At 40.0% G+C, this 25,503-nt stretch overlaps 1 protein-coding gene across 5 annotated transcripts in view; it reads left to right on the top strand.

The window, feature by feature from the left end:
* Window positions 1-25,503, top strand: part of GLIS1 (GLIS family zinc finger 1) — a 206,643-nt gene that overhangs the window by 71,641 nt on the left and 109,499 nt on the right. For 4 of the 5 annotated variants that reach the window (XM_042786346.1, XM_042786344.1, XM_042786345.1 and 1 more), the window contains exon 3: window positions 23,014-23,212. In XM_042786346.1, coding sequence (XP_042642280.1) covers window positions 23,014-23,212 — 199 coding nt within the window. Of the gene's footprint in view, window positions 1-13,055; window positions 13,137-23,013; window positions 23,213-25,503 lie in introns of those variants that run through there. The other variant, XM_033008890.2, reaches the window with a different exon arrangement.

The following is a 25,503-nucleotide window of genomic DNA, read 5'->3' as shown; positions in this document are numbered from 1 at the left end:
TTGATTCTGCCTCACATTCTTGTCCTTCATAGGGAACTTTGTGCAGTGTTCCTCATTTATAAAAATTAATTACCAATATAGATTTCATCCCCAGATATTTTCATATCTCTGAAAAAATACAGATGTGTGTGAGAAATCATATTTGATTGTATAAAAATCATTTTTCCCTTAGTACAACCATGACTGCTTAAACTGAAGCAACTGTTCTAGAGTCCTCTAAATATGAGACAACTTTTAAAGTTCAGTACTTTAACAGGCCAGGAAGCAGTAGAGCAGGATGGAGATAATGAAACACAATGGAAATACTAAGAACAGATGTGACTGCTTTAGCAGCATCCTGTAAGCTGCCAGGTACCACTTAGAAGAGAGAGTAGCTACATCTGTGTGGTTTACTTTTTCTAACAACAAAGGATCTATTTCAAGCAAATATACCATATTTATTCTAGCAAAAACAAATAACTGCACTTATTTTTTGTTTTATTATTTATTTTATTTAACTTTTGTGTAGAATATGTTATTTTTCAAATGCACTGTCCCTTTGTATCTTTTTTGGTCTCCTGTTCTGTACATTTAAGTTTTCTGGGAGCAAGACTTGTCTGTCTCATTTTGTATTTGCACATTGTTAGCGAAAGGAAATTTACTTAAGGATTGAAGATTTCAGGCACTGTGGCAATATGAATAATGAACAAGTACTCAGTTTCCTGTCTCCTTATCCCAATTGATCATGTCACTGTATTGCTATGAAGAACAACTCTGTATATGGTACAGTGCAAATTAGGAAACTGGCCTCAAAATACCTTTGTGTCTTGTGCTGAAATCCCATACTGACAGGCCATGCTGAATTTAGAGTGCTAGGTTATTAAAAATACAAGGTTTCTAAGCAACAATGTTTATAGAAGGAACACGTCTTGTTCCCAGTTTTGCCTTTGAGTGCTGTATCTATAAATGAGCTTAAACCAACAGTATTTAGGAGGTTTCAGTGTTGCAAAACGACTAATTTTGATAGTAATGAAATGGGACCCTGCTGCCTTCCTTGTGCTCCGGTGTACTCACACTGCTTATAGGCCAGGTACAGGATCTTGCAATGAGTGGGTTGCTTTGAGCTCTCTATTTTACAGAGCATATTGTTTAGGGTTGTTTTTGTGGACAGCAGTTCAGTGATCCATAAAATAATATAAATTGTCTGGTAAGGTAAGAACTTGCAAAGGAAAACCTTGCATTGACTAAAATCCTAGTTTTAACTCAATATTCTAAAGAACAGAAGAATGTGTACCACAAACTGTGGAAAATGCTGTTTTACAAATAAAACAAGTTCTGCTTGTCTCTGTGTATTTTTCCCCTTCTTCCAGATGATTTATGTAGTGACTTTCACAAGCCTCATGGCATTTTGTTGAATTCCAAAGGAACTTTACTTATACAGAGATGTGTGTGATAGGATTAAAGCTCAAGTATCTGTTATTTAAATGCTAATATCTCTGGATTAGGAGAATTTGGCAGTAATTGCCAGAGCCAGTGATGGTGCATACTGATTTGAGGTAATCAGTGATGCTGAGTGCCCTATGCTGGGAGTAGAACCAACACCATTTTATGTCAGGGTCAAAGCAAAGAGAATTATATTTAATAGATACTGGCTATGGATGACTTTGCATAGGATGCCAAGTCTGCTTGGATTGGATGGCTGTTTCTTAGACCCAGATGTTGGTGAAGGTTCCTCACTGCTGTATGTGGCTGAGCCCAGTGCAGGGTGGTGGCAGGGTGTCATCTGGAGTCCTGTGAGAGCTGCCCATCCTGTTGTGTTCTGGCCATTCTTTCAGCTGGTCAGTGGTGAAGTCAGGCTGCTGCGTACACATGCTTTTATAAAATCAGTATGTGATCATGTTTATAAGTCAAGAGGAACTAATGTATGAGATCGGTTAAGAGGGGTGCTGCAGTCTTAAGCAGCTGAAAGAAAATGTTACCTGTTTTAATTCAAAACTGTGATTTCAAAGACAGTCTGGTGAGATTTAATGATTATTCCTGGTTTTGTTTCACAGATGAACTAAAATTTGGAATAGTGATTTGACAGAAATGGCAGAACCATTTTCAGGGATCAGTATCAAACTTACTTGAAGAGAATTTTATTTCCCCATATGTCTAGATTATTGTAATGATATTAATCTCTACAGCGTGTCGTGAATCCATGCCGTATTCTCAAATGCTAATGTTTGTATTGGCACTTACACGTTTACAGATGTATGTGCAAATCCAGTCTTCCCCTCCTGATTTGACAATTTAGGAGACTGCTGTGACAGCTATTTCTCCTGCAGCCTGCATAGACTTCCTCATTTAATCCTTGCTGAGTTTACTGTCAGGTGCTTCATTTTGAATCATCATAAAATACCAGGTTGGAAGGGACCTCAAAAATCATCTGGTCCAGCCTTCCTTGGCAAAAGCACAGTTTAGACAAGATGGCCAAGCACCCTGTCCAGCTGAATTTTACAAGTGTGCAATGTTGGGGAATCTATTTTGGCTAGACCTTACTCTCTTCAGGGAGCTCATTGATGTCCAAGCAGAATGCATGCCAGCAGATTGTGGAATATAATTCGTAATACAAAGAAAGCCAGGAGGTGAGAGTTGTGTTTTAGTGCACAAATTACTTAGGCCTTTGTTTATTATGTGTTCTGTAGTAACTGATTCCTCCAGGACAGTTTATATCTAGATTTGTCCAGCTTCAGTGGGAGCGTGTTGAGTGAGCATGGAACAGAGTGCACAACACACAAGATCTAATCTAGCAATGGCATGCGTGCAAGCAAAACTTTGCATTCATGCATTGCCCCAGGGATTTCACTCGGGCTCTGCCTGGGCACCCAGTTCTGCCTACATGGAATAAATGGCAAATAGGAGTCATGTGTCTGAAAGCAGCACAGAGCTGTCAGATGCTTGTTTTAGCCAGACTTTACTATTTGTATAAACACTGTAAGCACTCTGTTGCAAAGCTTGGAAAACATTTTGCTCTGCCTTCTTTGTTTTGGTTTGATTTTATTTGCATGCATCATTTTACATGTGAAGAACTTAACCCAATATAACCAAACAGATTGCACAGAAGGTAGAATAAGGTTTTACAGGCAAAATTTGTTTCCCTGTGTCCTTCCTTTTCTGGAACATAATTTTACCAAACAAAAACCCGTTTTGAAACAAACACTGATTTGCTCATAACAAATGTTAAAAGAAATAATCCAGATATCCACTGGTTTGTGAATGTGAAGTTGCATGCTATTGAAAATGTACTAGGCTCAGATGTTTACTTTAGACAATGATTTTGAATACTGGGAAGTTGTGTGTCTTCCATACAAATATTAGTCTTTCATCTGTCTTCAGAACAAGCAAATATTGGGAGATGAACTTGCTCATACTTTCACTGCCGCTTGGGTGAAGTATTCTAGAGACTGAGGTACAAATTTTCTTTTGATGTTGGCTTGTTTTTCTGTATGTCTTTGGGATAATAAATACAGTGAAAAGATACATTCATTATTAACTTCCTAGAGACTGGCCATCTGAGTCATAGCTTCAAAGTGTCTCTATTTAATCTGTCAAAACTGATTTTAAACTTCATTTGTCTTCTGTTTTTGGCAGCACTTTTTACCTTGAATTTGGCTGTTTGACATGCATTGTACCAGAGTCACATTTTAAAAACATTTACAGTACATTGCAAAAAAAAGGTTAAATTTGGTACATCTGCTTTCAATATTATGCATCTCTAAAAGTGAAAACAATTTGAGAGTTGGCATTGGGAATGTACTTCTTGTAGCTGTGAGCACAGCATTTAGTTAACTTTTATAAGAACAGAGTAATAATTACAGAAAATGAATTGTCACTGAATAAAATTCTCCTGTGATTATCACCAATTGCAGTTAACAGCTCCGGTGGCCTGCTGATTAGATGCAGAACATGGTTTCCCCAAACTGAAAGATAGACCATTTCTCAATAGATTTTTTAAAAATTACTTTGAGAGAGAGAGGCTGCATTCCTGAGCATGCAGCACTAACAGCCCCCTCAGGCTTTGCACAGACACATCACAGCATAGGCTACCTCCTTGAGGAGAAGAGCTGCAGCTCTGGAGCGGGTAGAACTCTTCTCGCTCTCCCTTCACCATAGAGAACAGAGCCTCAACTTTGGGCTTCTCTCCAGACTCTGCCTTTCAGGCACTCACCACTGCTCCTTTCCTGACTGAGCTATGGAGGTAGAATTGTGGGAAAATAGTGCATTGCAGGTGGAGAGGTGATACAGCAAGAAGGAGCTAGGTACCAGGTGGTGAGCCCTACAACAGTGTTGTAGCTCAGCCAGGGTTGTAAGAGAGAAATCTATGCCGAGTACACATACATCTCAGGGTTGCCCTGTAGTCCCTGTGTTTTTTAATCTGCATAGGCTTGTTTTTATCAGGAGAGCAGCCTTTCCCCATCTTGCATTTTTTTGTATCCTTACAGTCACTGTGTATTAGGATTTTTTCCTGCACTAGTCTGGATGATTATCAGTAGGGGAATATTACATGAGTAGAGATCACATGAGAGGATGTATTAGCAATAGAAACAGAGGGTGATGGGAAGCTGGATGGGTGTGCTGGCAGCGTGGGTAGATCAGAAAAGCATTGCCTTAAGAATATTCTGCAGAAAGGCCAGGAAATAAAGTGAGGACTGAGAGTCCCAAGTCAGAGAAGCAGCCTGTTATGACGACCTTCTGGTAGGGACTGCTTAAAGTAAGAATGAAAGGAAGAAGCAGACGGAAGGTGAAGCAGTCTGTTTTTTTTATCTGCATGGAGCTACTTTTGATCACTCACCATCCATGAAGCAATGTCAGAGACTGAATTTTTAAGTGGTAGTAGGGAGACAGTAGTCAGCAGAATCAGGATGGTTGTGTTTGGTTTTGTAATTGGGATTATCGATGTGAAGGTGAAGAAGGAGGAGAGAAATAGATGTCTAAACTCGTTGAAATTAAGATCCATCCTCTGGACAGCTCACTGAAGTAACTGCTTCTCCCTGTGCATCACAGGGGTTGGTTATGGTTCCTACTAGTTAGTTAGAACAGAATAACCTGGTGTTCATGTGTGCAATCTCCAATTCAAAGAAGTCTGCTGTGGTTGACACTCCTAGCTTGCATTTGCCTCAGACCTGCCTGGCGTGGGGGGATAATTGCCTGCATTCTCATCGGTGCAAGGAAGGATTTAAGCAGTTTCATTTTTTTCTGTACGTGCCTGATGCTGAGCCTGAGGTTTTTATTCTTTCAATTATGCTCTGTAGCACTTGGAATGCTTGACAGAGCCAGGCACAGGCAGTGCATAGGGATGAGAGCACTGGAATAGAAAAATAAACAACGGAAACCCACAGCTGAACTACCAGATGCTGGGGTTTGTCGAGAGTTTTTTATAAGAACACAAGAACTCTGACTGGGGTCATTATCCCCACCAGCCACTTGTCAGCATAAGTCCCTCTTTTTATTTTTTCTTATTTTTCCTTCTTTTTTTTTTTCTTTTTTTTTTTTTTCCCCCTTCTATTCCACTGCTCCATATAAAATGTCCCTGCCCAACCATGACTGAAACAGCTGATTAGCTACTTCTTCCCTGGAAGAGAAGACCCACAGTGCCCCCCACCACAGGGCTGTGCAGACCACCATGTCACCTCTGGAGATACTGCTGTGACACAGGGCTTGCCTTAGACTGTAGGAGAGCAGAGAGCAACACAGGTCACCAGATGATGGGATGTTTAGGAGGGATTTGTTTTCCTTCTTTACTAAAAGCACTGATGTGAAAGTATGAGGGTTCCCTTAGCTCTGAGCATGCGTCTCCCTGCCTCTTCTCACGGTTCCACCCTCTCCCCACTTTCTCTCCTGCCAGCCATTAACTGCTGGTCTTTACTACCAGCACCATAGTTGTCTCTACTGCACGTCAGGAGGTTTGACATGCTGTGTTTGGCCCTTGATGCAGACAAAAGATGTAGAAACCTTAAGCTACAGTTGTGCCAAGGCCACTGCTGCTGTGCTGAGGGGCACTGGCTCATCATTCCTTTGTGCTCTGCTGCTTGTATCTGTCAGTCTCTTAAGCTATGAACTTTCATAGGCAGGAGTCACATTTTTGGTCATTCCTGTGCAGTATAAACTGCAATGACATTACAATCCTGTGCTTTGCCAATATTAATAAGGAAATAACAGGGCATGCGGTAGAACTGCACAGTTCTCACTATAAATACAAAGAACCATCCCCTCTCCAGTGCTGAAGGGAAGGAGGGCACAAGGATTCACAGCTCTGCTATGCCTCTGTGTTTTAGACAAACACTATGAGTATCTCAGAAGTAAAAGCTGGGGATAGCTCATTTGCTGTGGCTGAATCTTAGTCAGGTTGGCGTGAGGGAAGAGGCCATGGATGATCTGGAGAAGACCACAGTAATTCTCATGTTCTGGCCTCTGCTGAATGGATGTGCTACAGCAAAGAAAGTTAAGAAATATCAATGGGCATTAAAGGGAAAGCAAAACGGGAGTAGGCAGTACATGTGCCAGACAGTGACTATAATGCGTAGCAGTCTGAGCATCAAGGATCTGAGTCCAGAGGAAGGTCAAGAGAGATTCCTACTAAAGTTAGTAATTGGTTTGTTTTTTGTTTTTTGGGTTTTTTTTTAGCTTGTTTATTTTCTCTGCAGTTAGCAAAACGTGACTCTTCATTATGTATGGTGTAACCAGTCATTAGCTGTATATACATGGCTGGGATTCAGTTACACAGAAACAAGATACTTTCCTTTTCCACACAAACTGAGAAGAGGAAAATACACTGACATACAGGGTATGTAGACCTGAGCTTTGGGAAGCCACTCTTGCTTGTGTGGCACTAGTTGCTGCAGCACACATACTGGTGTTTCTGCAAAGCTTAGTGCTTTCTAAACATACCCACTGAGTAAGTGTATGTGGCCAACAGCACAGTGCCTGACATCTGGGCCTGCCATTGAACCACCCTCTGAGCAGTTTTGCCAGCCTAGCCCTGGACCCAGGCTAATGCAGGCTTTGGAGACAGGCTCTCTTACTGAGGGGGTGGGACACCCCCCCCTTCCTCCCCCCCCCCCAGGTGTTACCCTGTAGTGTGAGAACTCAGTAGCTCACGTCATGCCAGCTCAGAGATCCCTGCAGCATGCTCGGAGGTGGCCCAGCTTTGCTGTTGCTAGTCCCTTCTTTCCTTGCTTTTCTTTTTGGAAAATTACTGCTAATGATTTACAGTGCAAATAATGCATGATACGTGCTTCTGTCATATCACAAGTAGTGATTTTGGAGCTGTGCTGCTCTCATCTTTTCCCTCTTGCTAATGGCCAGGATTCATGCAAATGAAGGGCTATGACAATGAGAAGGAAAAATTCCATGGTTTTCTCTTTTTGGGAACTTCCAGAGGTTGCATTCCTCTGCCTTCATCTCAGCTAATTTTTTAGTCATCATGCTCAGGATCACATGGATTTCTGCCAGGTAAATACAGATTTTTGTGAGTTGTACTCTGTTCTGTCAGCAATCATTTTAGCAGTAAAAGGCCATGGTTTAACATGGGGCTTAGATGACACAAATATTCAGCTTCCAACTCCTTTATTTTTTAAATTGCTTCAGTTACTCCCTCTCTTCTGTCTTTTGCAAACCAGCCATAGGGTTTAGTTGTATTCTGCAGAACTTGTGCTAAACCAAACAAGGCAAACCTAAGAAAGGCTTAATTAAAACAACAGAAATCTCACACTCACTGACTCTATTGCTGGAGCCCTTTTTGCCTGTAAACAAAAAATTGAAATGGCTGATTTTCCCCCCTCAGTTTCATAAGTGGTTACTGAGCTTCTGCAGTTGCTACATTCCTTGAAAAGTTGTTATTTCTTTTTTGGTCACACACTGGGGGACTCCATTGTTTTCAGTGGTGCCTATTGAGTTAGGCCCATCGACATTCTAGGTCATTAAGTTTGGAGGCACAGTAGTATAATTTGGTGACTTTATTCTATTTCTTAGCAAAGACTTGTATTAAAGTCACACACACACCAAACCAGAATAACCATCCTTCTCCCTTCCCTCAAACTCTGAGAGCATTAAAGGACGCAGACAGGCAGCCGCAGGTAAACCTTAAGAATTTGCCGGCTGAACAAGAGTTCCTATTCTGATGCTATAGCAGAATAATAATTAAAAAAATTTTGGAGAGCTGTGTTTAGGCATATATCAGGCAGAAGTAGCACAAAAACACTGCTGTCTTATGTTATTAATGATTCTAGTACTGTACTGTTCTAGTGTTGACAATTTAACAAGGTTCCTTGGAAAAACTGGCTGTGTTTCAGAGAAGATTCACACATCTGGAGAATATACTATACCGTGAGAAAATGAATGCAGCAGCCAGTTAGTCACTGAAGGAAAGGTAGGTAGGAACAAAGTCTAAAGCTATCTACAGAGGGAGAAAGTACCAGGTATGTTTTGTGTTTTAATCTAGCACACAAAGGCATAATTAGACCCAGTGCCTGGGAACTGAAGTCAAACAAGTTCAAGCTATATAAAATTCATGCTGAGAACCATGGAACAAACTGCTACAGAAGCAATTCTCCATCATTTAAAGATTCCACTTCGAGATTTGATATTTTCATAAAAGATACACTCTAGATTCAACAGCGCGTGTGGTTAAACTAGATGCAGATATCCCACAGGAAATACAATGCACCAAGCACACTGGCGTTCTTTCTGGGTTCGGCCGGTAAACTGTGTGGTCTTTGGAAGTTGCTCTCTATTCCTGTGCTGTGCCTGCTGTTCACAAACTCAGTCACTTCACCACAGGGTCTCTGTTTCCCACTTAGAGCTAGGACATGTTTCTGGCTCTTTGGTCCTGACATTTAGGGAACTCTGCACACCTTTTGACCACACTTCAGCTACTATGGGAACGTTTCCATCTCCACAGTTCTTAACGTGGCACTTCTTTCCAGCACTAAATTCACATAAGAATGCACATTCCAGATATAAATCCTCGTCCCTCATTATCAAGGTTAGCAGTGTGCCAGGGTGATGGGGAAAGAGGAAAGGAATGGGATGTCTGCCCAGAGTTGTAACAAGCTAGACTTTCTGTGGTCCTCAAATCTAGTCTGAGTAGATCATTCTTTCTGTGGCTCTCTGCTCAGTTTGTTCAGTCACCAGTATTTACTGAGTTGCTGTCTGTGGTATTTTTATCTCTAATTGAGCACTGGAAGCTTTTGTTAAAATGGAGATGTTAGTGTGCATCTTTAGATGCTCAGTTCTAGAAGACATCATAAGTCTTGCACCTTCTAGTTTTGTAGTACTGCTATTTCACTGGCTATGGCAGTGACTCCTGATTGACAACCAGATGAGAACAGAACTGACCCGGAGACAATATGATTAATGAATTACTCTCAGTTTTGCTGGATCAGTTAGATCAGCATGTTATAACGATTTCATGCCTTTTATGTATTCCTGATGGTGGGGATGGTCAGCAGAAAAAGTGCTGCACATCTGAAGAGTCAACCATAATTAGAGTTTTGAGAACGCCATAGCACTGAAATCTGGACAGTGTGCAAGTATGTGCACTTCCTTGAGTGTTTTTGTTTAGTGTTTTATGCTGCTAAATTGAATTATGGAGTGATGGGACCCTGGTGGAGGCAGCCTTTACATCTACATGGATGTGTTTGGTATGTTCTATACTCAGTTTTCTGAGATTTTTCAGAAGGCAGTTTAATGCAACAGTAAGGACCAATAGGAGAACTGGGTCATACCAAAGGTTCATTAACCTCATTATTCCGTGTCTTATCCAAGAAAAAAGATAAAATAATCCAGATGAGGTTTAACTGCTGGGTACGACTGCCATTGTGCTGCTTGCTTGCTGTCTCACAGTGAAAGAAGCATCTACCTGCTAACATCTGCAAAGAACAGGATCTGATAATGTAAAGTGTGGAGAAAAAAAAAGGTAGCATAAAGTACAGCAAAAGGTCTGCTGGAGGCAGTTCAGAAGAGAGACAGGGGGAACAGATCAGAGCTCTGGAAAACATGATTTGTGAGAAAAAATTGAAATAATGACAGCTGTGTAAAAATGGCAAAAGAAGATTGAGTGGAGACAGCCTTCAAAGACATGAAAGGATGCCATGGAGTGCAAGGGAACAGGCTCTTCATGTCCAGTTTGGACAGGACAATACGTCACCGACTGAGTTGTGCTAAGGGAGCTTTAAGTTAGACAATAAGAAAAAGTTCTAAGTCAAGTGAAACAACTGAATAGGTTGCTGGGAGTGCTGGGGAATTGCTGGAGGCTGTAAAGGACAGCTTGGCCAAACACCCCTTTAAGTTTGTGTGATTGGGTTATGCTGTAGGGACACAGGATGGAGAAAGTCACCTTCTGAAGACTCAGCCGTGTTTTCTGTGATTGGATAATTTGTGTATCAGAGTAAAGGGTTTCTCCTTATAATGATACTTATATATCTGTTTCTTCTGGAATATCCAGCTTCATGTAATCACTGAGATATCTTACTCTCATGACTTGTGTGGAAGTACAGATCCAGTTTACAGAGGGATGTAGAAGGCAACAGTGCTAAATAAAAGTGGCATTGCCATAAATAACGCCTCATAATCCATGGCATCATTGGAAGATTCACAGAGGGCTTTTAGTAGGAGCTAGACTTCTAATTGTTGTTTATAAGGTGTTCATGTAAGCCAGCACCATTCAGTGAGAACATTTTCCCTCTTTGTAGCAGCCCTTGTACTCTTTAATCTTTCTGCATCATCCTATTTCTGTTTTTCTTCTCCCCTGTGCCTTTACCTCTTCACAGCAGATTCCACAATAGCCTCATTCTTACCTTGTCCCACAGCAGAACAGGTAATGGTGAGGAGTGGCATGACTATCACCAGAATCTGACTTCTGAAGAGATTGATACAGTCAAGATGTTCAGTCCTCCCAGTTCTTGTCTGAAGCAGCCCCATTTTAGATAGACACCTGAACTAGATCTATTTAAGTCATAGAGATTTTTCTTCTTACTGTGTTACATGGCATACAGATATTTATTGCACCAATAACTCCTGTGTTTGACACTGTCCTTCAGTAGGCTGTTCTTACTGGTGATAACATTAGAGTGTATGTTTAACATGCACTGCATACATCTGCAATCCTAAAACTGGCATTATAGATTACTTCTATTCTCAGACTTCTATAAAGTTATGGAGAAGTGCACTCTGTTGTGGTGAGCCTGCAAGAGGACTGTTCACTGGCAGTGAGTGCAGAAGAGTAAATTCTACTTTAAATAGAATTAGTCCCAAGCATAGTTCTGGTAAAATAGAAAACGACATTGCAAATCGCTTGGTGTTAAATATATTTCAAATCAAGCCTTGAAATAATGCCAAAATCCTGGCAGAAAGAAATGTCAAACAATGAAAACAACAAATGAAAAGTAGCAGGGATAGGCAGTTGCTCTTTTCAGCATATACTGGGGAAACTGTTTGTTTGTCTTGAATTTTCTTTCTGGCAGTGTTAATTCTAAGCTGCAAAGAAGCCATTACTGTATTAGGTATCAAGTGTTAAATGATCAAGGAGACTGTCTAGGTGAAATGGTTGCCTGTTTGTGGTAGCAATTTGAGTTGTCTCTGAAAAAAATTATTTTATACAAGAGCACAAATAGGTTGATAGGGAATGTCAGTTACTTGGTGAGTGTGAGAGATCTGCAGTGAGTCTAGATGGAGGTTGTATATGTGAGGATGTCTCCTTTTTTTTATAAGAGAATGGAGAAACCAATGCAAATTGGTTTCTCCATTAGGAGACATTAGGAGAAATACACATTAGGAGAATGTGTAGTCTTCAGCAATCAAATGCCTCTTCACTGTAGTTTTCCATCACTCTCATATATAAAGAACCAGGAAAAAATGTCTGGGAGAAGCTCCTATAACAAGTGAACTTGGAGCAAAGATATCAGTAGAGAGAAGAGACTCAAGAAGCCTCTCATAGGAAAGGAGCTTAATTCACACTTTTAGGAGGGCCAGCAAATGGAAGACAACCCATAGCTGGAAGCTGACATGCCATGCAGGTTCACTAGCTCCCCTCTGTTGTCTTCCCTTGACATGTTGGAGCACTGCCATCACATAGCAACATGGAAAGTTGTTCCTAGACTCCAAGTGCATTTTGCTTCCTATTATGAGTTGTTTTCTGTCTCCTTTGACTATGAGTAAACTGGTTTCCAAATATATGCATCAGAATTAGGTCCGTAAGACAAGATGTTGTGCATCTGCATCCCACCAGACCTTTTCCTTCATCTAGCTTGCATTGAAAAGAACAAAATGCTTTTTGGTTTCCAGCTTCCCCCTTTGTTTGAAGTTTACTGTTTCTGCATAACCCTGTGTGGTCTACAGGGATTCTGTCTTTGCAGCAGTTAGCTTCTGTGGCGTTTACTGAGTTGGTGACACTTCCAGGCTTTTAATCTTTGAGCCCAACATCTTGGTAGAAATAATTTTTATTGTGCTCTGTTTTAAGTATGGATGGTGGGTTTTTTCCCTTTTTAATATATATAGTCTACTGCTGAGCCAGGCAGACATAAAATTCCTTCTTGGGACATAGAGACATATATGTTTACACAAGACACATGCAAGGTGCCATATGGCAAAACCCCAGCTTTCATTCCCTGCACATCCTTGTGTTTCAAATGTTTGGGAGAGCATGTACCCCCGTGGAGTCTTTACATGGTCTGCTGGCTACAACTTCCATGGAAAAGAGAGACTAAATGGACTAAGTAAAATATAGGGGAGTGGAGATCTGGGAGTTTAAAAGTTCAGGGTTTAATAAGTAAATGGGAAAGCAATAACCCATGTGCAGTTCATAGTAGGCATGCTCTGGCTATTAGTGAGTTAAATGACTTAGGGGAAAAAACCCAAAAGGAATAGATTTTCTCAAACTGTGCATGTATGAGAAGATCCTGTCTTCTCAGTAGAGTCGTATCATTGATGATGAAAGCATGTTTACAATAGGAACAATTCAAGTACCCTCATCACAAAATGTGTGAACTTCTGTCTTGAAAGAGTCACTCTGGAGTTCTTTTAACCTACAGGCCCCGTCTAACTACAGGCTGCTGTGAAAACCCTGGTGGTGTCCATTTAGAGCAACAAAAAAGGCAAACCAAAGGGGACAAGGGCAGGTGAGTGTGTACATAACCCTACATGGTGTTAGAGTTGTCTTATACCTTACACCAGTATGCACAATGACATTTATTCAGAGGGTGTGGATTGATTTGTCCTGGGACCAAAGGTTTTTGATCAATCAGATGTGTGAGAGCAGAGAGTTTAAACCAGATAGACAGAGAGCAGCTTTTGTGTGTTTATGTGTGTTGCTCACATTGAAAAATATAGTTGTCTGGTGCCCAGAGCGCGTGACCAGCTTCATCTAGGGTTCAAACTTGTCTATCTGATTACTACAATGGACTTGGTAGAGCCAGCTTTGTACAGCACGGCAGCAGTCTTGCATCTGTGGCATCCTGGAACGTGGGTTAAAGATGGCAGTGGACAAGAGCTTAGAAATGAAAGGGAAATGGAGATGAGTGGAGAAGCGGGAAAGGAGAATGGGGCCAGCGGCTGTATTTGTATCTCCTTCGAACATGTTTACTCATAAGGTGGCAGAGACACCCCATTCTCCTGTGTTTGGCAGGACAAGGAGAATCATAATTATATATTCTACCTATCAGAAATACTGAGAATTAAACCTATTCCAAACACAGTCGTCTTAAAAAAAAAAAAGAAAAAAAATACATCAAATTTCATTACTTTGAGCTTATATTCTCCAAGTGCCCATTAGGAGGGTTTTAGGATTTCCTTTTAATTAAAATGATGTTGTTTGAGCTTAATATTTTCCTAAAACATTTATTTTAATGTCTTTTCCCCCTGTTACTAAACTCCAAGCTGTGAGGAAGGATAACCGACCACAAAAAAGGCCAGATGTGCTGAGAACAATATTTTTCAGATTGCCTGGCAACAGGCAAAAGGTGATTCCAAGCTGAGGAGGCTCTGTAACGATGAATGTAATGACAAGACCTGTGTTTCATCAGGCTGCAAAAGATTTTGTCCTGATTGCCACAAGAGAGCAATGGTCATTTTCAGTCTGCTCTCAGCTCTGTTTGGGGGCAGCAGATTGAGTGAGATGATTGTCCCCCTCTACTCTACTCTCTTGAGACCCTGCCTGCAGTGCTGGGTGCAGAATAAGAAGGACATGGACCTGCTTGAGCAGGTCCAGAGGAGGCCATGAAGATGCTCAGGGGGCTGGATCAGCTCCCCTGGGAGGCCAGGCCGAGAGAGTTGGGGGTGTTCAGCCTGGAGAAGAGAAGGCTCCGGGGAGACCTTATAGTGGCCTCCCAGTGCTTAAAGGGGGGACAGGAAAGGTGGGGAGGGAGTCTTGATCAGTGGTATGGGGACGTGACAAGGGGTAACGGTTTTAGATTGAAAGAGGGTAGATTTAGATTAGATATAAGGAAGAAATTCTTCCCTGTGAGGGTGGTGAGGTGCTGGCACAGGGTGCCCAGAGAAGCTGTGGCTGCCCCCTCCCTGGAAGGATTCAAGGCCAGGTTGGACGGGGCTTTGAGCAACCTGGTGTGGTGGAAGGTGTCCCTGCCCGGGGCAGAGGGTTGGAACTAGGTGATCTTTAAGGTCCCTTCCAACCCAAACCATTCTATAATTTAGAGATCTGAGTTCCAAATAGAAAACCAAGAATACTGAGTTCCAAACCTGAGTGTAGTGAAAGACTCTTTGTGATAGTAGACACTTATTTTATTTCTCTGACAATCTATTCATTCTTTCCTAAAATGGTTATATTCTTACACATCTAGAGGCTAACCCAGAACATCAGCTAAGACTGTAAAGTCACTGGAACCTAAGCACGTGACATGTTTTCCTGAATCTTGGCTATACTTGCTAACTTCAAAAAGTGTTGTCAAGGTCTCTGCTGGAAATTTAAACTACATAACATTGCAAGCCATTTTAGCAATGAAAGATGTAGTGCATTGTTACTGCTTTCTTCGCCTTCCTGTTGGACTCCAAGATTATCTTTAAAATATAGTGAAAAAGTCAAATATGGGAGCCACATCTATACACATGCTTGAAGGTGAAAATGTTACAGATTCTAAACTACTGAAATGTTTTCAAATTGTTTTAAGTTACACTGATGTAAGATTAACCATGCTTCTTTATTCAGTAATGCCAACCCTACTCATTCACTGTTTTAAAATACTGTGTGTAGTCTGCAAAAAGAAATTCCACAGGACAGAAATAAAATGCAATCCAAATAACTTGTTTTAAAAATAAATTGAACATGAAATAACAAATATAGATGTAGCCAACTCTTAGGGTCCAGAATTTACTAGAAAGACACACATGGGTTATATTTATCTCTCACAATTTTTTAAGATTGATATTCAACAATTTATTTCACTAGCTGTGTTGTTTTAGTTTACAAGAGCTTTCTTAGCCCTTCTGTCTTCACTCATACATCAATGTGAAAGTAAAGAAGTATTTCTGTTATAGGATTTTAGAGGATGGTTCAAAAAAAACATGGAGGAAAGAGATAATTTTTTATTCTAATTCCGTTTAATGCTGTTGGTTTTAACCCCAAAGATTCATACCTATTTTCAAATAGGCAGAGGATCTGCCAGCTCTGTTTTGATACACAAATGTAGGATAATTTGGGTATTCACTTGGATGTCACTATACAGGATGGTCTGCTCTCTAATAAGGAATCTTTTGGTTCTCACTGTGTTTTTATTAAGAAACAAGCATTATAAAAAAATCAAGCCAAGTCACTATTAGCTGTATGAAACAGGCCTTAAAATGTGAACAGGTTGTAACTGATACAGAGATCCAGGGCGAACCTGGAATGTGGTGTGAGCTGCTCTGTTAATCTTTGAGATTTGAACTCTTGAATGCAGCAGTGAAAATTTAGTGCTGTTATTGTTAACCACTTCAGTCCTCGGATAAGGATGAACAGCAACAAAGGAGACCCAGAGATCTCTTGTCTTGATGCTTTGGAGAAAGAATTGTTGCTTCCTTTGCCAGTCGAAATGAACCAAAGGAGCTGAGTGTGACAGATGGTCATATTGAAAGTCAACATGCCTGACCCTGTGAGCTGCCCAATAGATTTAAAGAACTGCACAATTATATTTGAACATTTTTAGTAACTTTTCTGTGTAATGTTGATTTTGTTTGATGGTCACTATCTATGTAGTTGTTTCCTCAGCACCATGTTCACATCCTGCATGTGCTACCTGGGCATCACAGAAGACTCAGATAATTCATAAAACAAGGAGGGAATTCCGTACCTTAATGTACTGCTCTGGTGCTATTCTTCTCTAAGGGGTTTCTTGCCTCCTTTTACCCCAGGAAAGAAACTTAGTGGTGCGCACTATTGACGCCACACAGAGATGAAATCAAAACACAGAACTTCCAAAAATACACAGGGTAAAACAGCTTGTAATAAAAAGATAGAGTTTTCAAAGATTTGCGAGAGTATACATTTACCTACTTAAAGAGTCATAGTCAGCCAATCCTGGACCACGTCATGTTTGTGTGCTTTTGAAAAGGTAATCTTTCATAGTCAAATGTTATTGGAAGTCTTGTACTAAATTAGAAATTCTTTAGATAGAAAATCTCTTAAAGTGCAGAACTCTCCTCTTTCAAGTGGTGAGAAGCTCAAATGCCTAGAAGTTTGTTGTGTATCAGATAGCACAAATGACTGCAAAGATGTCAGTAAAAGATCTCAACATTCCCTCTTTTGGGTCTCTGGACCAAGATCTGTTTTTAGGATATCTTGTTATGAGCTTGAAGGTCTAAGTGAAAATAACAATTACATTTGGGTAAGGTCTGCATAAGGCTGTAATGTCATACTTGGCTAATCACACCAGCCTACTTCTAAAGTGTTTTTCCTTCTCTTAAGATGCATACATAATAGAAGAATTTCGACCCAAACTCATGTCCCTTCTAAGAGTGGTTCACTGAAACTAAAGGAGAAACCATATATTTTCACAAGACACGGGAAACTGTCTCCATGATCACACAGTTGGACTTACATTGTAGGAGGTGTAAGAACAACTATAGCATCTATTTTCTGGTTTTTATGCTACTTTTCTGTCCCTCAGGCTTAGTGTTGTAGGATTAAGACAAGCCCTGCCATTCACAATAGAGAATGGCATAACAGACATAAAATACTTTGGGAAAGTGTTGATTTTGTTGTTGTTGAAAATGTCAAAAATGCTGTATGTTCATGAATTGTTTTGAAGCATTTGGTTCATTCATTAGAGCCTCCAAGCAGGCAGCATAATGCAGTGCATCTCTCCTGATGCTCTTAAATTACTGACTGTATAGGACTTGTGGCAGTCACTCCAGCCATACAGTAATGGAGATTATTCAGTGGTAGTTATGTGGAATAGGTTGCTTAGCATGGGTACAGTACCATCCCTATGATACGTGGTTTTGCTGTGTTGGCATCTTTTGAGTTAATAATTTTCTCTCAGTGGAGGGATTTTATGGCCTCTTCCAGCATGGATGATTTTCACTTGTTTGAGAAAATCTGGTACTGTTTGGTCTTTCACTCATCTCACGTGACTCCTCTAGCTGCCAGTAACAGCGTTCCATTTCTCAGTGTTGTCGTGGTAAATTTTGGACATCGCATCCAAACAAAACCAAGAATGGCATTTTTTTTTTTTTAAATAAGTAATTAAAGAGAATGAAGCAGTAAGAAGAAAAAGCAAATGACCTAGTTTGGTCTTTGCCACAAAACCCACAATGCTCTGGGGATATCTAAGTATGTTAGGCAAATATTTCAAATCTATCTCTATTTTGAATGTGAGTCATTTCAATTATACATCATTTCAGTTATTTGTTCATTGGCTTTAATTAGGTAAACTCCAAAGCCCTGCAACATGTGTTTATTGTTGAATAATTACTCTTTTGGTAAGTTTTTGCTTATATCTATCTACAGCCGTAATAGCTAATTTTATCAGTAAGAGTGAAGCCTTCCTGAATGGTAAACAAGATGTTCCCCAGGGAATAAAGAGAGCTGTTGCCCTTTAGTAGGGTTGTTTTCAGTGTTGATCTCATTGTTACACAGACAGGTTTCCTTTTGTGTGAGGAGGTGCTCTGTTTTCCTCTAGGAGAATTTACCCCTAGCAAGAAATGTAGGGCTGAGACTGAAGATGCTGACCAGCGCGAGGTGTGTAGCCCCATCACAATCAATGGGACCAATTCTCACATGACTTAATCTGGCATAAATCAAGAAAAAACTCCCCCAAAGTCAGTTACCCCAGAATGAAAGAATCAAGGTATCCAAAACTGAACTAACTTGATTACTCATATGGAAGGAATTGCCTGATTGCAGCCTTTGCACACTACTGTATCAACCTCTTCCGTTCCCTTCATGAGCATTTAAATGTAAAGATATAAATCAAAACTGCAGGACAGAAAAAGAAAAAGACAAAAGTTACCTTGATGGATTCCACTTCCATGAGATCCTTCTGGAAACCATTCTGCTTTTATTAGATTTACTCTCTGTAAATTAGGATTAGTTTTTTATATGGATTTATGAAATACCTATGGTTCTACTGAAAGCAGGGTGAACCCTCTGGTGTAAGGTAGGGAGTATGTGCTTTTTTCATCTGTTATTGGTAAGTTACAGAATGTAGGTTAAAGGCCCCTCGATACCAGTGAAAAAGGAGATCTAGTTCCAGACATGGAAAATGCTTAAATCTTGTGTATGCCAGCCAGTGATATTAACATTGTATAAAACAGCCAGTTGTCAGAGGGCCAGATTCTGTTTTCAGTTACACCAGCGTAAACCAGAATTTTTTTCCTTTTTTTCAGAGGCAGTGAATTTGCTTTCACATGTGCTTCAACAGTTGAACGTAGACTCTAGTTGTCTGTGTTCAGAGACACTCTCTCAGTTCTTGTTTTAGTTGCTGCAGGGCGGGTGAGGGAAAGTGAGTGCTGGTGGTGTTCCTTGTCTGTCATTGTTCCAACTCCCATGTGGTGGGCACATTTTAGAGGGCTTTGATGTAAGTGCAACTTCACTCAAGGCACTGTTGTGCAAGAAATTTTTAGCTCGTGTTAATAAATCTGTAAGGTACTTTTTGAAGGCAAATGTACGGTGCATTGGCTGAAACATACATAATTTCACAGATTTAGTGTGTTCTGTTCCTTTGCAGGGAGAAAATGTATTTTCTGATTTGACAGCTACAAGAGAAGATAATAATTTTTGACAGCACAGGGATAATGTTCATGTTATTCTAGGAAATCTCCATCTTCGCACAAATAGGTATCAATATGTGTTACAGTTGGTATTGCTGAACTTTGAGTGGAAGCTTCAAGTTTCTGTGTTTTGATAATATGATAAAATTGATAAAATGCATATTTAGAAAACCTTAATGAATTTCAGACTTGTATCATTTGGGGAATGAAAGAAAGTGTTTTTATTATGGGTCCAGTATAAACCCAGAACATTATAAAAGCATCCACAGTGTTTTGAAGGGAAGATACATCTTGAATATATTCCGGGTAACATTGCTGATAGAAAAAGTGAAGAACTGTGAATTGGTTATTGTAGGTATGTATGACTGATGTACCAACTTCTCTTGGTGGTGTGGCCTTTAAAAGTATATGGAACTTATTTCACTAGTGTTCAACAGTGTATTTAGATACCCTTTAAATGTGATTCACGTATGCAAATTAATGACCACAAATCTGATTATACAGTCTTGCAAACGTAGATTTTACCCCTGAAGTAAGTTAAATTGTGATGCAATAAAGCCAGAATAGGCAGCTATGGAGCTGTGGACTCCAGAGGATATAATGATAATTTATGTCATGATTACAAGCAGGGCAAAGCTAATGGTCGCAAACACCCATTATAAATTGAAAGCCATCCAAAGTGATATTTTTAACTGCTTAGGTCCAAAACCACCAAATACAACTGACTGCCCTGTGCAGGCCAAAAGTTGCTACATTCCTGTACAGCTTCTTAGTATCTTCACAGCCATTCAGAACAATCACAGTGTCAGTGAGTATAGAGCTGTAATAACAAGAACATCTGTATGAATTACCATGAGGAAGACTAATGGCCCATTTTGTATAGTTCAAATACAGATTGGTTTCTCTTTAAAATCTCATGGCTTTTTGTTCATATAAAATAATGTTGGTCTACACTTCCTAAGACTTATCACATGCCTTGGTATTGTAATCAAGCTTGATAAGAAAAACTTGGTATTGTTTTTCCAATTTTAAAGATTCTGACTTTTTAGAAAAAAATAAAAATAAAATAAATAAATGGTCAAGAAAGGTAATATATCAGCCAAACACTGAAAACTTCTCACTGGAAATGGAATTCTATTCTGGAAATGTCACAGTAATGCCTCATGAGACTTGTAATTTGGTGTCACATGTACCCCCTCTTTTCTATGGGTCTGGATACTTGCCTGGACTACGTTTTCGTCTGCCATGGGCTTCCCTGTTACAATGGTACCGCGGAGGATGATGGGGAGGCTGTGGAGCCCAGCCAGTGGAGGAGAATGGACTTTTGTGCTGCAATCCCTTTCACAAATTCTCCAGTTACCAGAGAGTTTTTCTGCTTGCCCCAGTCACCTGTTTCTTCTCATTTATACTCACCAAAACCCTGAACGTGATTCTCATCACTTTCAAAGCATTCGTTGACTGTAATTATAGAGGACCACAGCAGCTCAGGCTCTCCCACTTGCCGGTTGTTTGCTATAGGATTAGCAGCTGTCTATAAGAGGAAACGGGGGTTCATGTATGCTAAGGGTACCTTTGTTCTGAGGAGCTGTGCTGAAGCTGCAACTTACTAAAATAAACACAACCTCAGGTTGGAACTTCATAAACAACGTAACAAAACTGCAGTGATTGCAAAACTTAATAAGTACAGTTTTACTTACCCTCGTATAATGAAAACATCATTAACTAGATACTGTGATATCTGCTTAATTATCTAATATTATACCTATATAATATAGGTGTAATACCTATATAATATAGGTGTAAAACTCATTACAACATGATGAATTGATTGAGAGCAGCCCTGCAGACAATGACTTGGGGATATCGGTGGATGAACAATTGGATATAGGCTGGCAATGTGCACTTGCAGCCCAAAAAGGCAATGGTATCCTGGACTGCATAAAAAGAAGTGTGGCCAGCAGGTCAAGGGAAGTGATTCTCCCCCTCTGTACTCTTGTGAGACCCCACCTGGAATACCACATCCAGCTCTGGGGCCCCCAGTACAAGAAGGACTTGGACCTGTTACAGCGGACCCAGAGGAGAAAAACAGTCAGAGGGCTGGAGCGTCTCCCCTGTGAGGACAGGCTGAGAGTTGTTTAGCATGGGGAAGAGAAGGTGCTGGGGAGACCTTATTGCAGCCTTTCAATATGTAAAGGGGCCTTATAAGAAAGATGGAGAAAGACCAATTCTAAACCATTTTATAATTCTATATCAATATTTACCTGCTCTGGATAATACCACAAATTGTAGTGTTGAAATGATAGAAGTTGTACTGTCAGTGACAGGTTCAGTGTGGGTTTCAGTAGAAGAAGGACCAGACTTGAGAGCAGTGAAAAGTAGGTTATTTGTGATGAGGATGTTTGTAGGGATTCCTTTCACTCAGCTGCAGCTGTCTAAAAGTCAGGTACTCAGTTTAAATTACTTGTTTAGGTACCTTCTATAGTGAAGGAGAAGAGGAAAGCATGTCCTGAAGTTGCATGAGCCCATCTTAGACACCCGTTTTGCAATGGCTGAATGACCTGAGTGTTGTCTGGGTAAAATTCAGACAGCAAAGCTGTGCTGAATCATGCCTGTAATAACTTAGTAAGGGGCCTTGATGCTTGTGAGAATCAGTGATTTGCATGAAACTGAGTGCAGGATTTGTCTTTTATGTCACTATGAATGCAGAATTTGTTTTCTTCATCAGTGTGCAATATTCAATGCCTCCATAGAGAATCGACTAACTACAATGCAGTCTAGGACTTGCTTTCTGGGCTCTATATGAAAACTACAGAAATATGCTTGCCATTAGTATCTGACACACATTACATTTTGTCTCTATGAAGAGAAAAGATTAGAGGGAGATCTAGTATTTTAAAAGCATGATTCATACACAATAGTGAAAATTATGGTAAATGGCTATTATGACTTCTTTAGCTAGGCTCTGAAGGCTAAATTTCTTACAAATAATTTTATACATGCTTATCTAGGAGTATTTGACTAATTCATTAGAGGTAAAGAACCCAATTAATATGCTTTAAAATAAATGGAATTGCTACCATTTGACCAATGCAATCTAAATTCTCAATTCCCCCTCTGTCCTGTCTTTTTAGCTAGATTATAATTTGTGTAGATATATGTATTTCTGAAGAATATCGCTATAACTCTTGTCTGTTTTTCCGAGGCTAGTAAAATGTAGTATTCACCAGAGTAGAATATATTATTATTAGCTTTTATAATAATAGCTTACTTGGAAAATACAGTCAAATGTATACATTGAAACAAAATTAGTTAAATTTTTTCACAGTGTTGACCTGGCAGTAAAGTAGAAACATGTCCATCTGAAGTCATAATCACAGAGATAATTGTCTGCAAAGAAAAACTTGACTTATGTCACTGTTTTCAGAGACATCCTCTCTCTGAAAATAAAGGGACTCTGAAACATCCCTGCCCAAAATCTGACACAGGCAAGACTTTACTGTAAAAATACAGAGAAAGAAAGGAAGCTATCAGACTAAGGGTTTTTTTTTTTTTGAGTTAGATTATGAAGTGTAAAATAGCAACAAAACTTAAAATGAGAAATAAATAACCATAGTTCACAGATCCAGATTCCTTTGCAATTAATTTTAGCTTCCTCATGAAAACTTTCATTTCCTTTGCCATGTCATTTACAAGAACTTTGCAAGGAGACCCAAACTGAGTGTATAAAGTAGTAGTGAGTGTAGAGGGTTCTTAGTCAAAGGCTTATGGTTTTGTTTTGTTTTTGTCTTTTGACAGTGAACGGTGGCTACAATCATTGTAATTTGATCTCCGAGAAGAAGAACATGATGGACATGGAGATGACAAGTAGCTCGGTACCTGTCTGCAGACAAAGTCTGTTCATCCACACAGGAAACTCACTTATGCGAGACCACCCACTGTCCTGTGAGAGACTGCTTCATGTTGGTCAGCTGAATTTGACACACTCAGATATAAGGTATCACTGCAAGTTTTATCAGTTGATATACTTTTCTCTTCTGGAGTGCTTCTTTGTTGGAACTATTTCCCAGTAGCATCCACGAGTGCTACATTTGGAAGAGTATTTTTGACTTTTACTTCATTTTGAAAGCCCTTTGGATGCTGATTTAACCACACTGCTCATTTACAGGTTCGCACTGTGGAGACATGCGTGTGTGCACAGATAACTGTCCAAGGCAGTGCAAGGAAGAGTCAGTGTATGTGCAGCTGCAGCTCTCTGAATTGAAATTTAAATACATCTTCTCTGTGGGGGCTCTTCCAGCATGCTCAAAAGTTAATGAGAGTTTTGCTAGGGGCTTAAGTAGGGTCAGACTTGCCTCCTCTGTTCCTCCACCCTCCACCCCAATGCCATGTTGTTTCCAAATTGCAGCCTGGAAGGCAGGGATGATACTTACTCCCAAACCAATGTCTCCCATATGGCAATTTGGCATGCCACCATCAAACCTACAGGAAGCCAATGCCACTTTTATTTCTACAGCATTTCCTTTAATGAAGTATTTTCAATGTTCCCATACAGCCACATCCTTGGTATTTGCTTTTAAGGCCGTAATGTGAAAATTTGGTCTCTGGTTTTGATATATACACTGTAGTTGGATATGCTATGAACAGAATCTCTATTTAAACATTTGCTATAAATTAATTATATGAAAACACAGAACTCCATTATTTTTTTGTTGTTGTTACAAATTTAACATTACCAGATTTTAAACAAGTACCCTAAACAGACATCCATTGTGAATAGAAGCCTGCTACAAATTAAAATCTGTCCATCTATTTTAATTACACTGCTTTTTGGCAGGGGGATATAATATGGAATAATCTTGACCTTTTTGAAGAGTTGTAGAAAAGAAAAACCTCAATAAAGTTTCAGCCTTTATCTTAGATACTTGGAATAATTGGCACTCTGTGTATGGAACTATCAAGCCCAAATTTCCATAGTCACAGCAAGAGGAAATATGGCCTATAGCTTGGTCTTGGAAATCTGGCTGTTTCTGATTTTATTATACATATTTATGTCTTGTTTCCCCTTTTCCATTTACTGGTGGGATAAGAACATCTGTGTTTTCAGAAGAAGGAGGCACAGCAATATGGCAAGCAAGTGGAGAGGGCTTTTTTTTGTTTGTTTGAAAAGGACAAATAATATCCATGCCACATAACAAAATATTCTGCTATTGCTACAAAGATTTGTAGATGCTGTTGCAGCTGGATGTAAGTCTGCTCCCTCCTAGCTTCTTTATGGCTCAATGTGGGACTGGCAGTTATCAACCTTTTTTTATTCTGTCAGTGAGGACAATTATGAAACAAAGATAATTAGGGCAGGAGCAAACAAAAGGAGGAAGAGAGTACACTGCTTAGATCTTTTTGAACCTTTTTGTAAAATCTATAATGAGGAAATGACAGATACATGCATACCGGGGATCACAGTACCCACCTTCAGAAATATGAACCCCTTCCAGCCTCCATTCGGAAGAGGATTCCCAGAACAACATAAAGGATTGTCTGCTGCATGACATGAGAAAATAGCAGGTGATAGGCCTCTGATTCTCTCCCCTTTGCTTTGTATCATGGTCTAAAGCCTTGAGGCTTTGCTGCTTCTAAGCAACAGTATGGAAATGTTTGGAGAATATCTTGAAGGACCCTTCCATTCCTTTATGGATTGTTTGTGTGTCCCACTGCTCCCACTCTTCTTGTATGTCCACCTGTCTAATCCTACTTTTGTCTGCATGGGATTTGCAAGGTAAAGCCAATGCCCAGCTCTGCACTGCAGACCTCATAGACACGGTGTCTAATTTTATCACCATGCTACTCACAAGACATATGGTACAGAGCCGAAACCTTGGCATGTGAGAGAAGATGGATAGTATTTAGGACATTTCTGTTTGTGGTGTTTGTGATGCTGAAGGTTCTGGACAAACAGGTAGCAGGAATCATGGTCTTTCCCTGAAGATCTGAAAACAGGAGAATGCAACTGAGGTGAGGGTGAATGCCTATCAAGTTTCAGTGAAGTCAATGGGAGCTGAAAGTGCTCTGTGCCTCCTTAGATTCCAGCCTTCATTAAATGAGAAGAATCAAAAAAGATGAGGGAAACGGGACTCGAATGGACAGATATCTGAGCACACAGAAGTCAGGGCAAACTGTATTTGGTTCTTCTGTCCAGCTCTGGTGACCAGCACAGAAATAAAGGGAGATACAAATTCAAACAACCTCTCTGGGTTGAGCTTTGAACAACTGCATTTCTAGGATATGTAA

Source organism: Tyto alba, unplaced genomic scaffold (genome assembly GCF_018691265.1).
Source record: "Tyto alba isolate M040663 unplaced genomic scaffold, T.alba_DEE_v4.0 Super-Scaffold_1000006, whole genome shotgun sequence".
In the NCBI taxonomy this organism is placed as follows: domain Eukaryota; kingdom Metazoa; phylum Chordata; class Aves; order Strigiformes; family Tytonidae; genus Tyto; species Tyto alba.
Note: the sequence above shows the minus strand (reverse complement) of the source record. Positions and strands in the feature narration are given on the sequence as shown.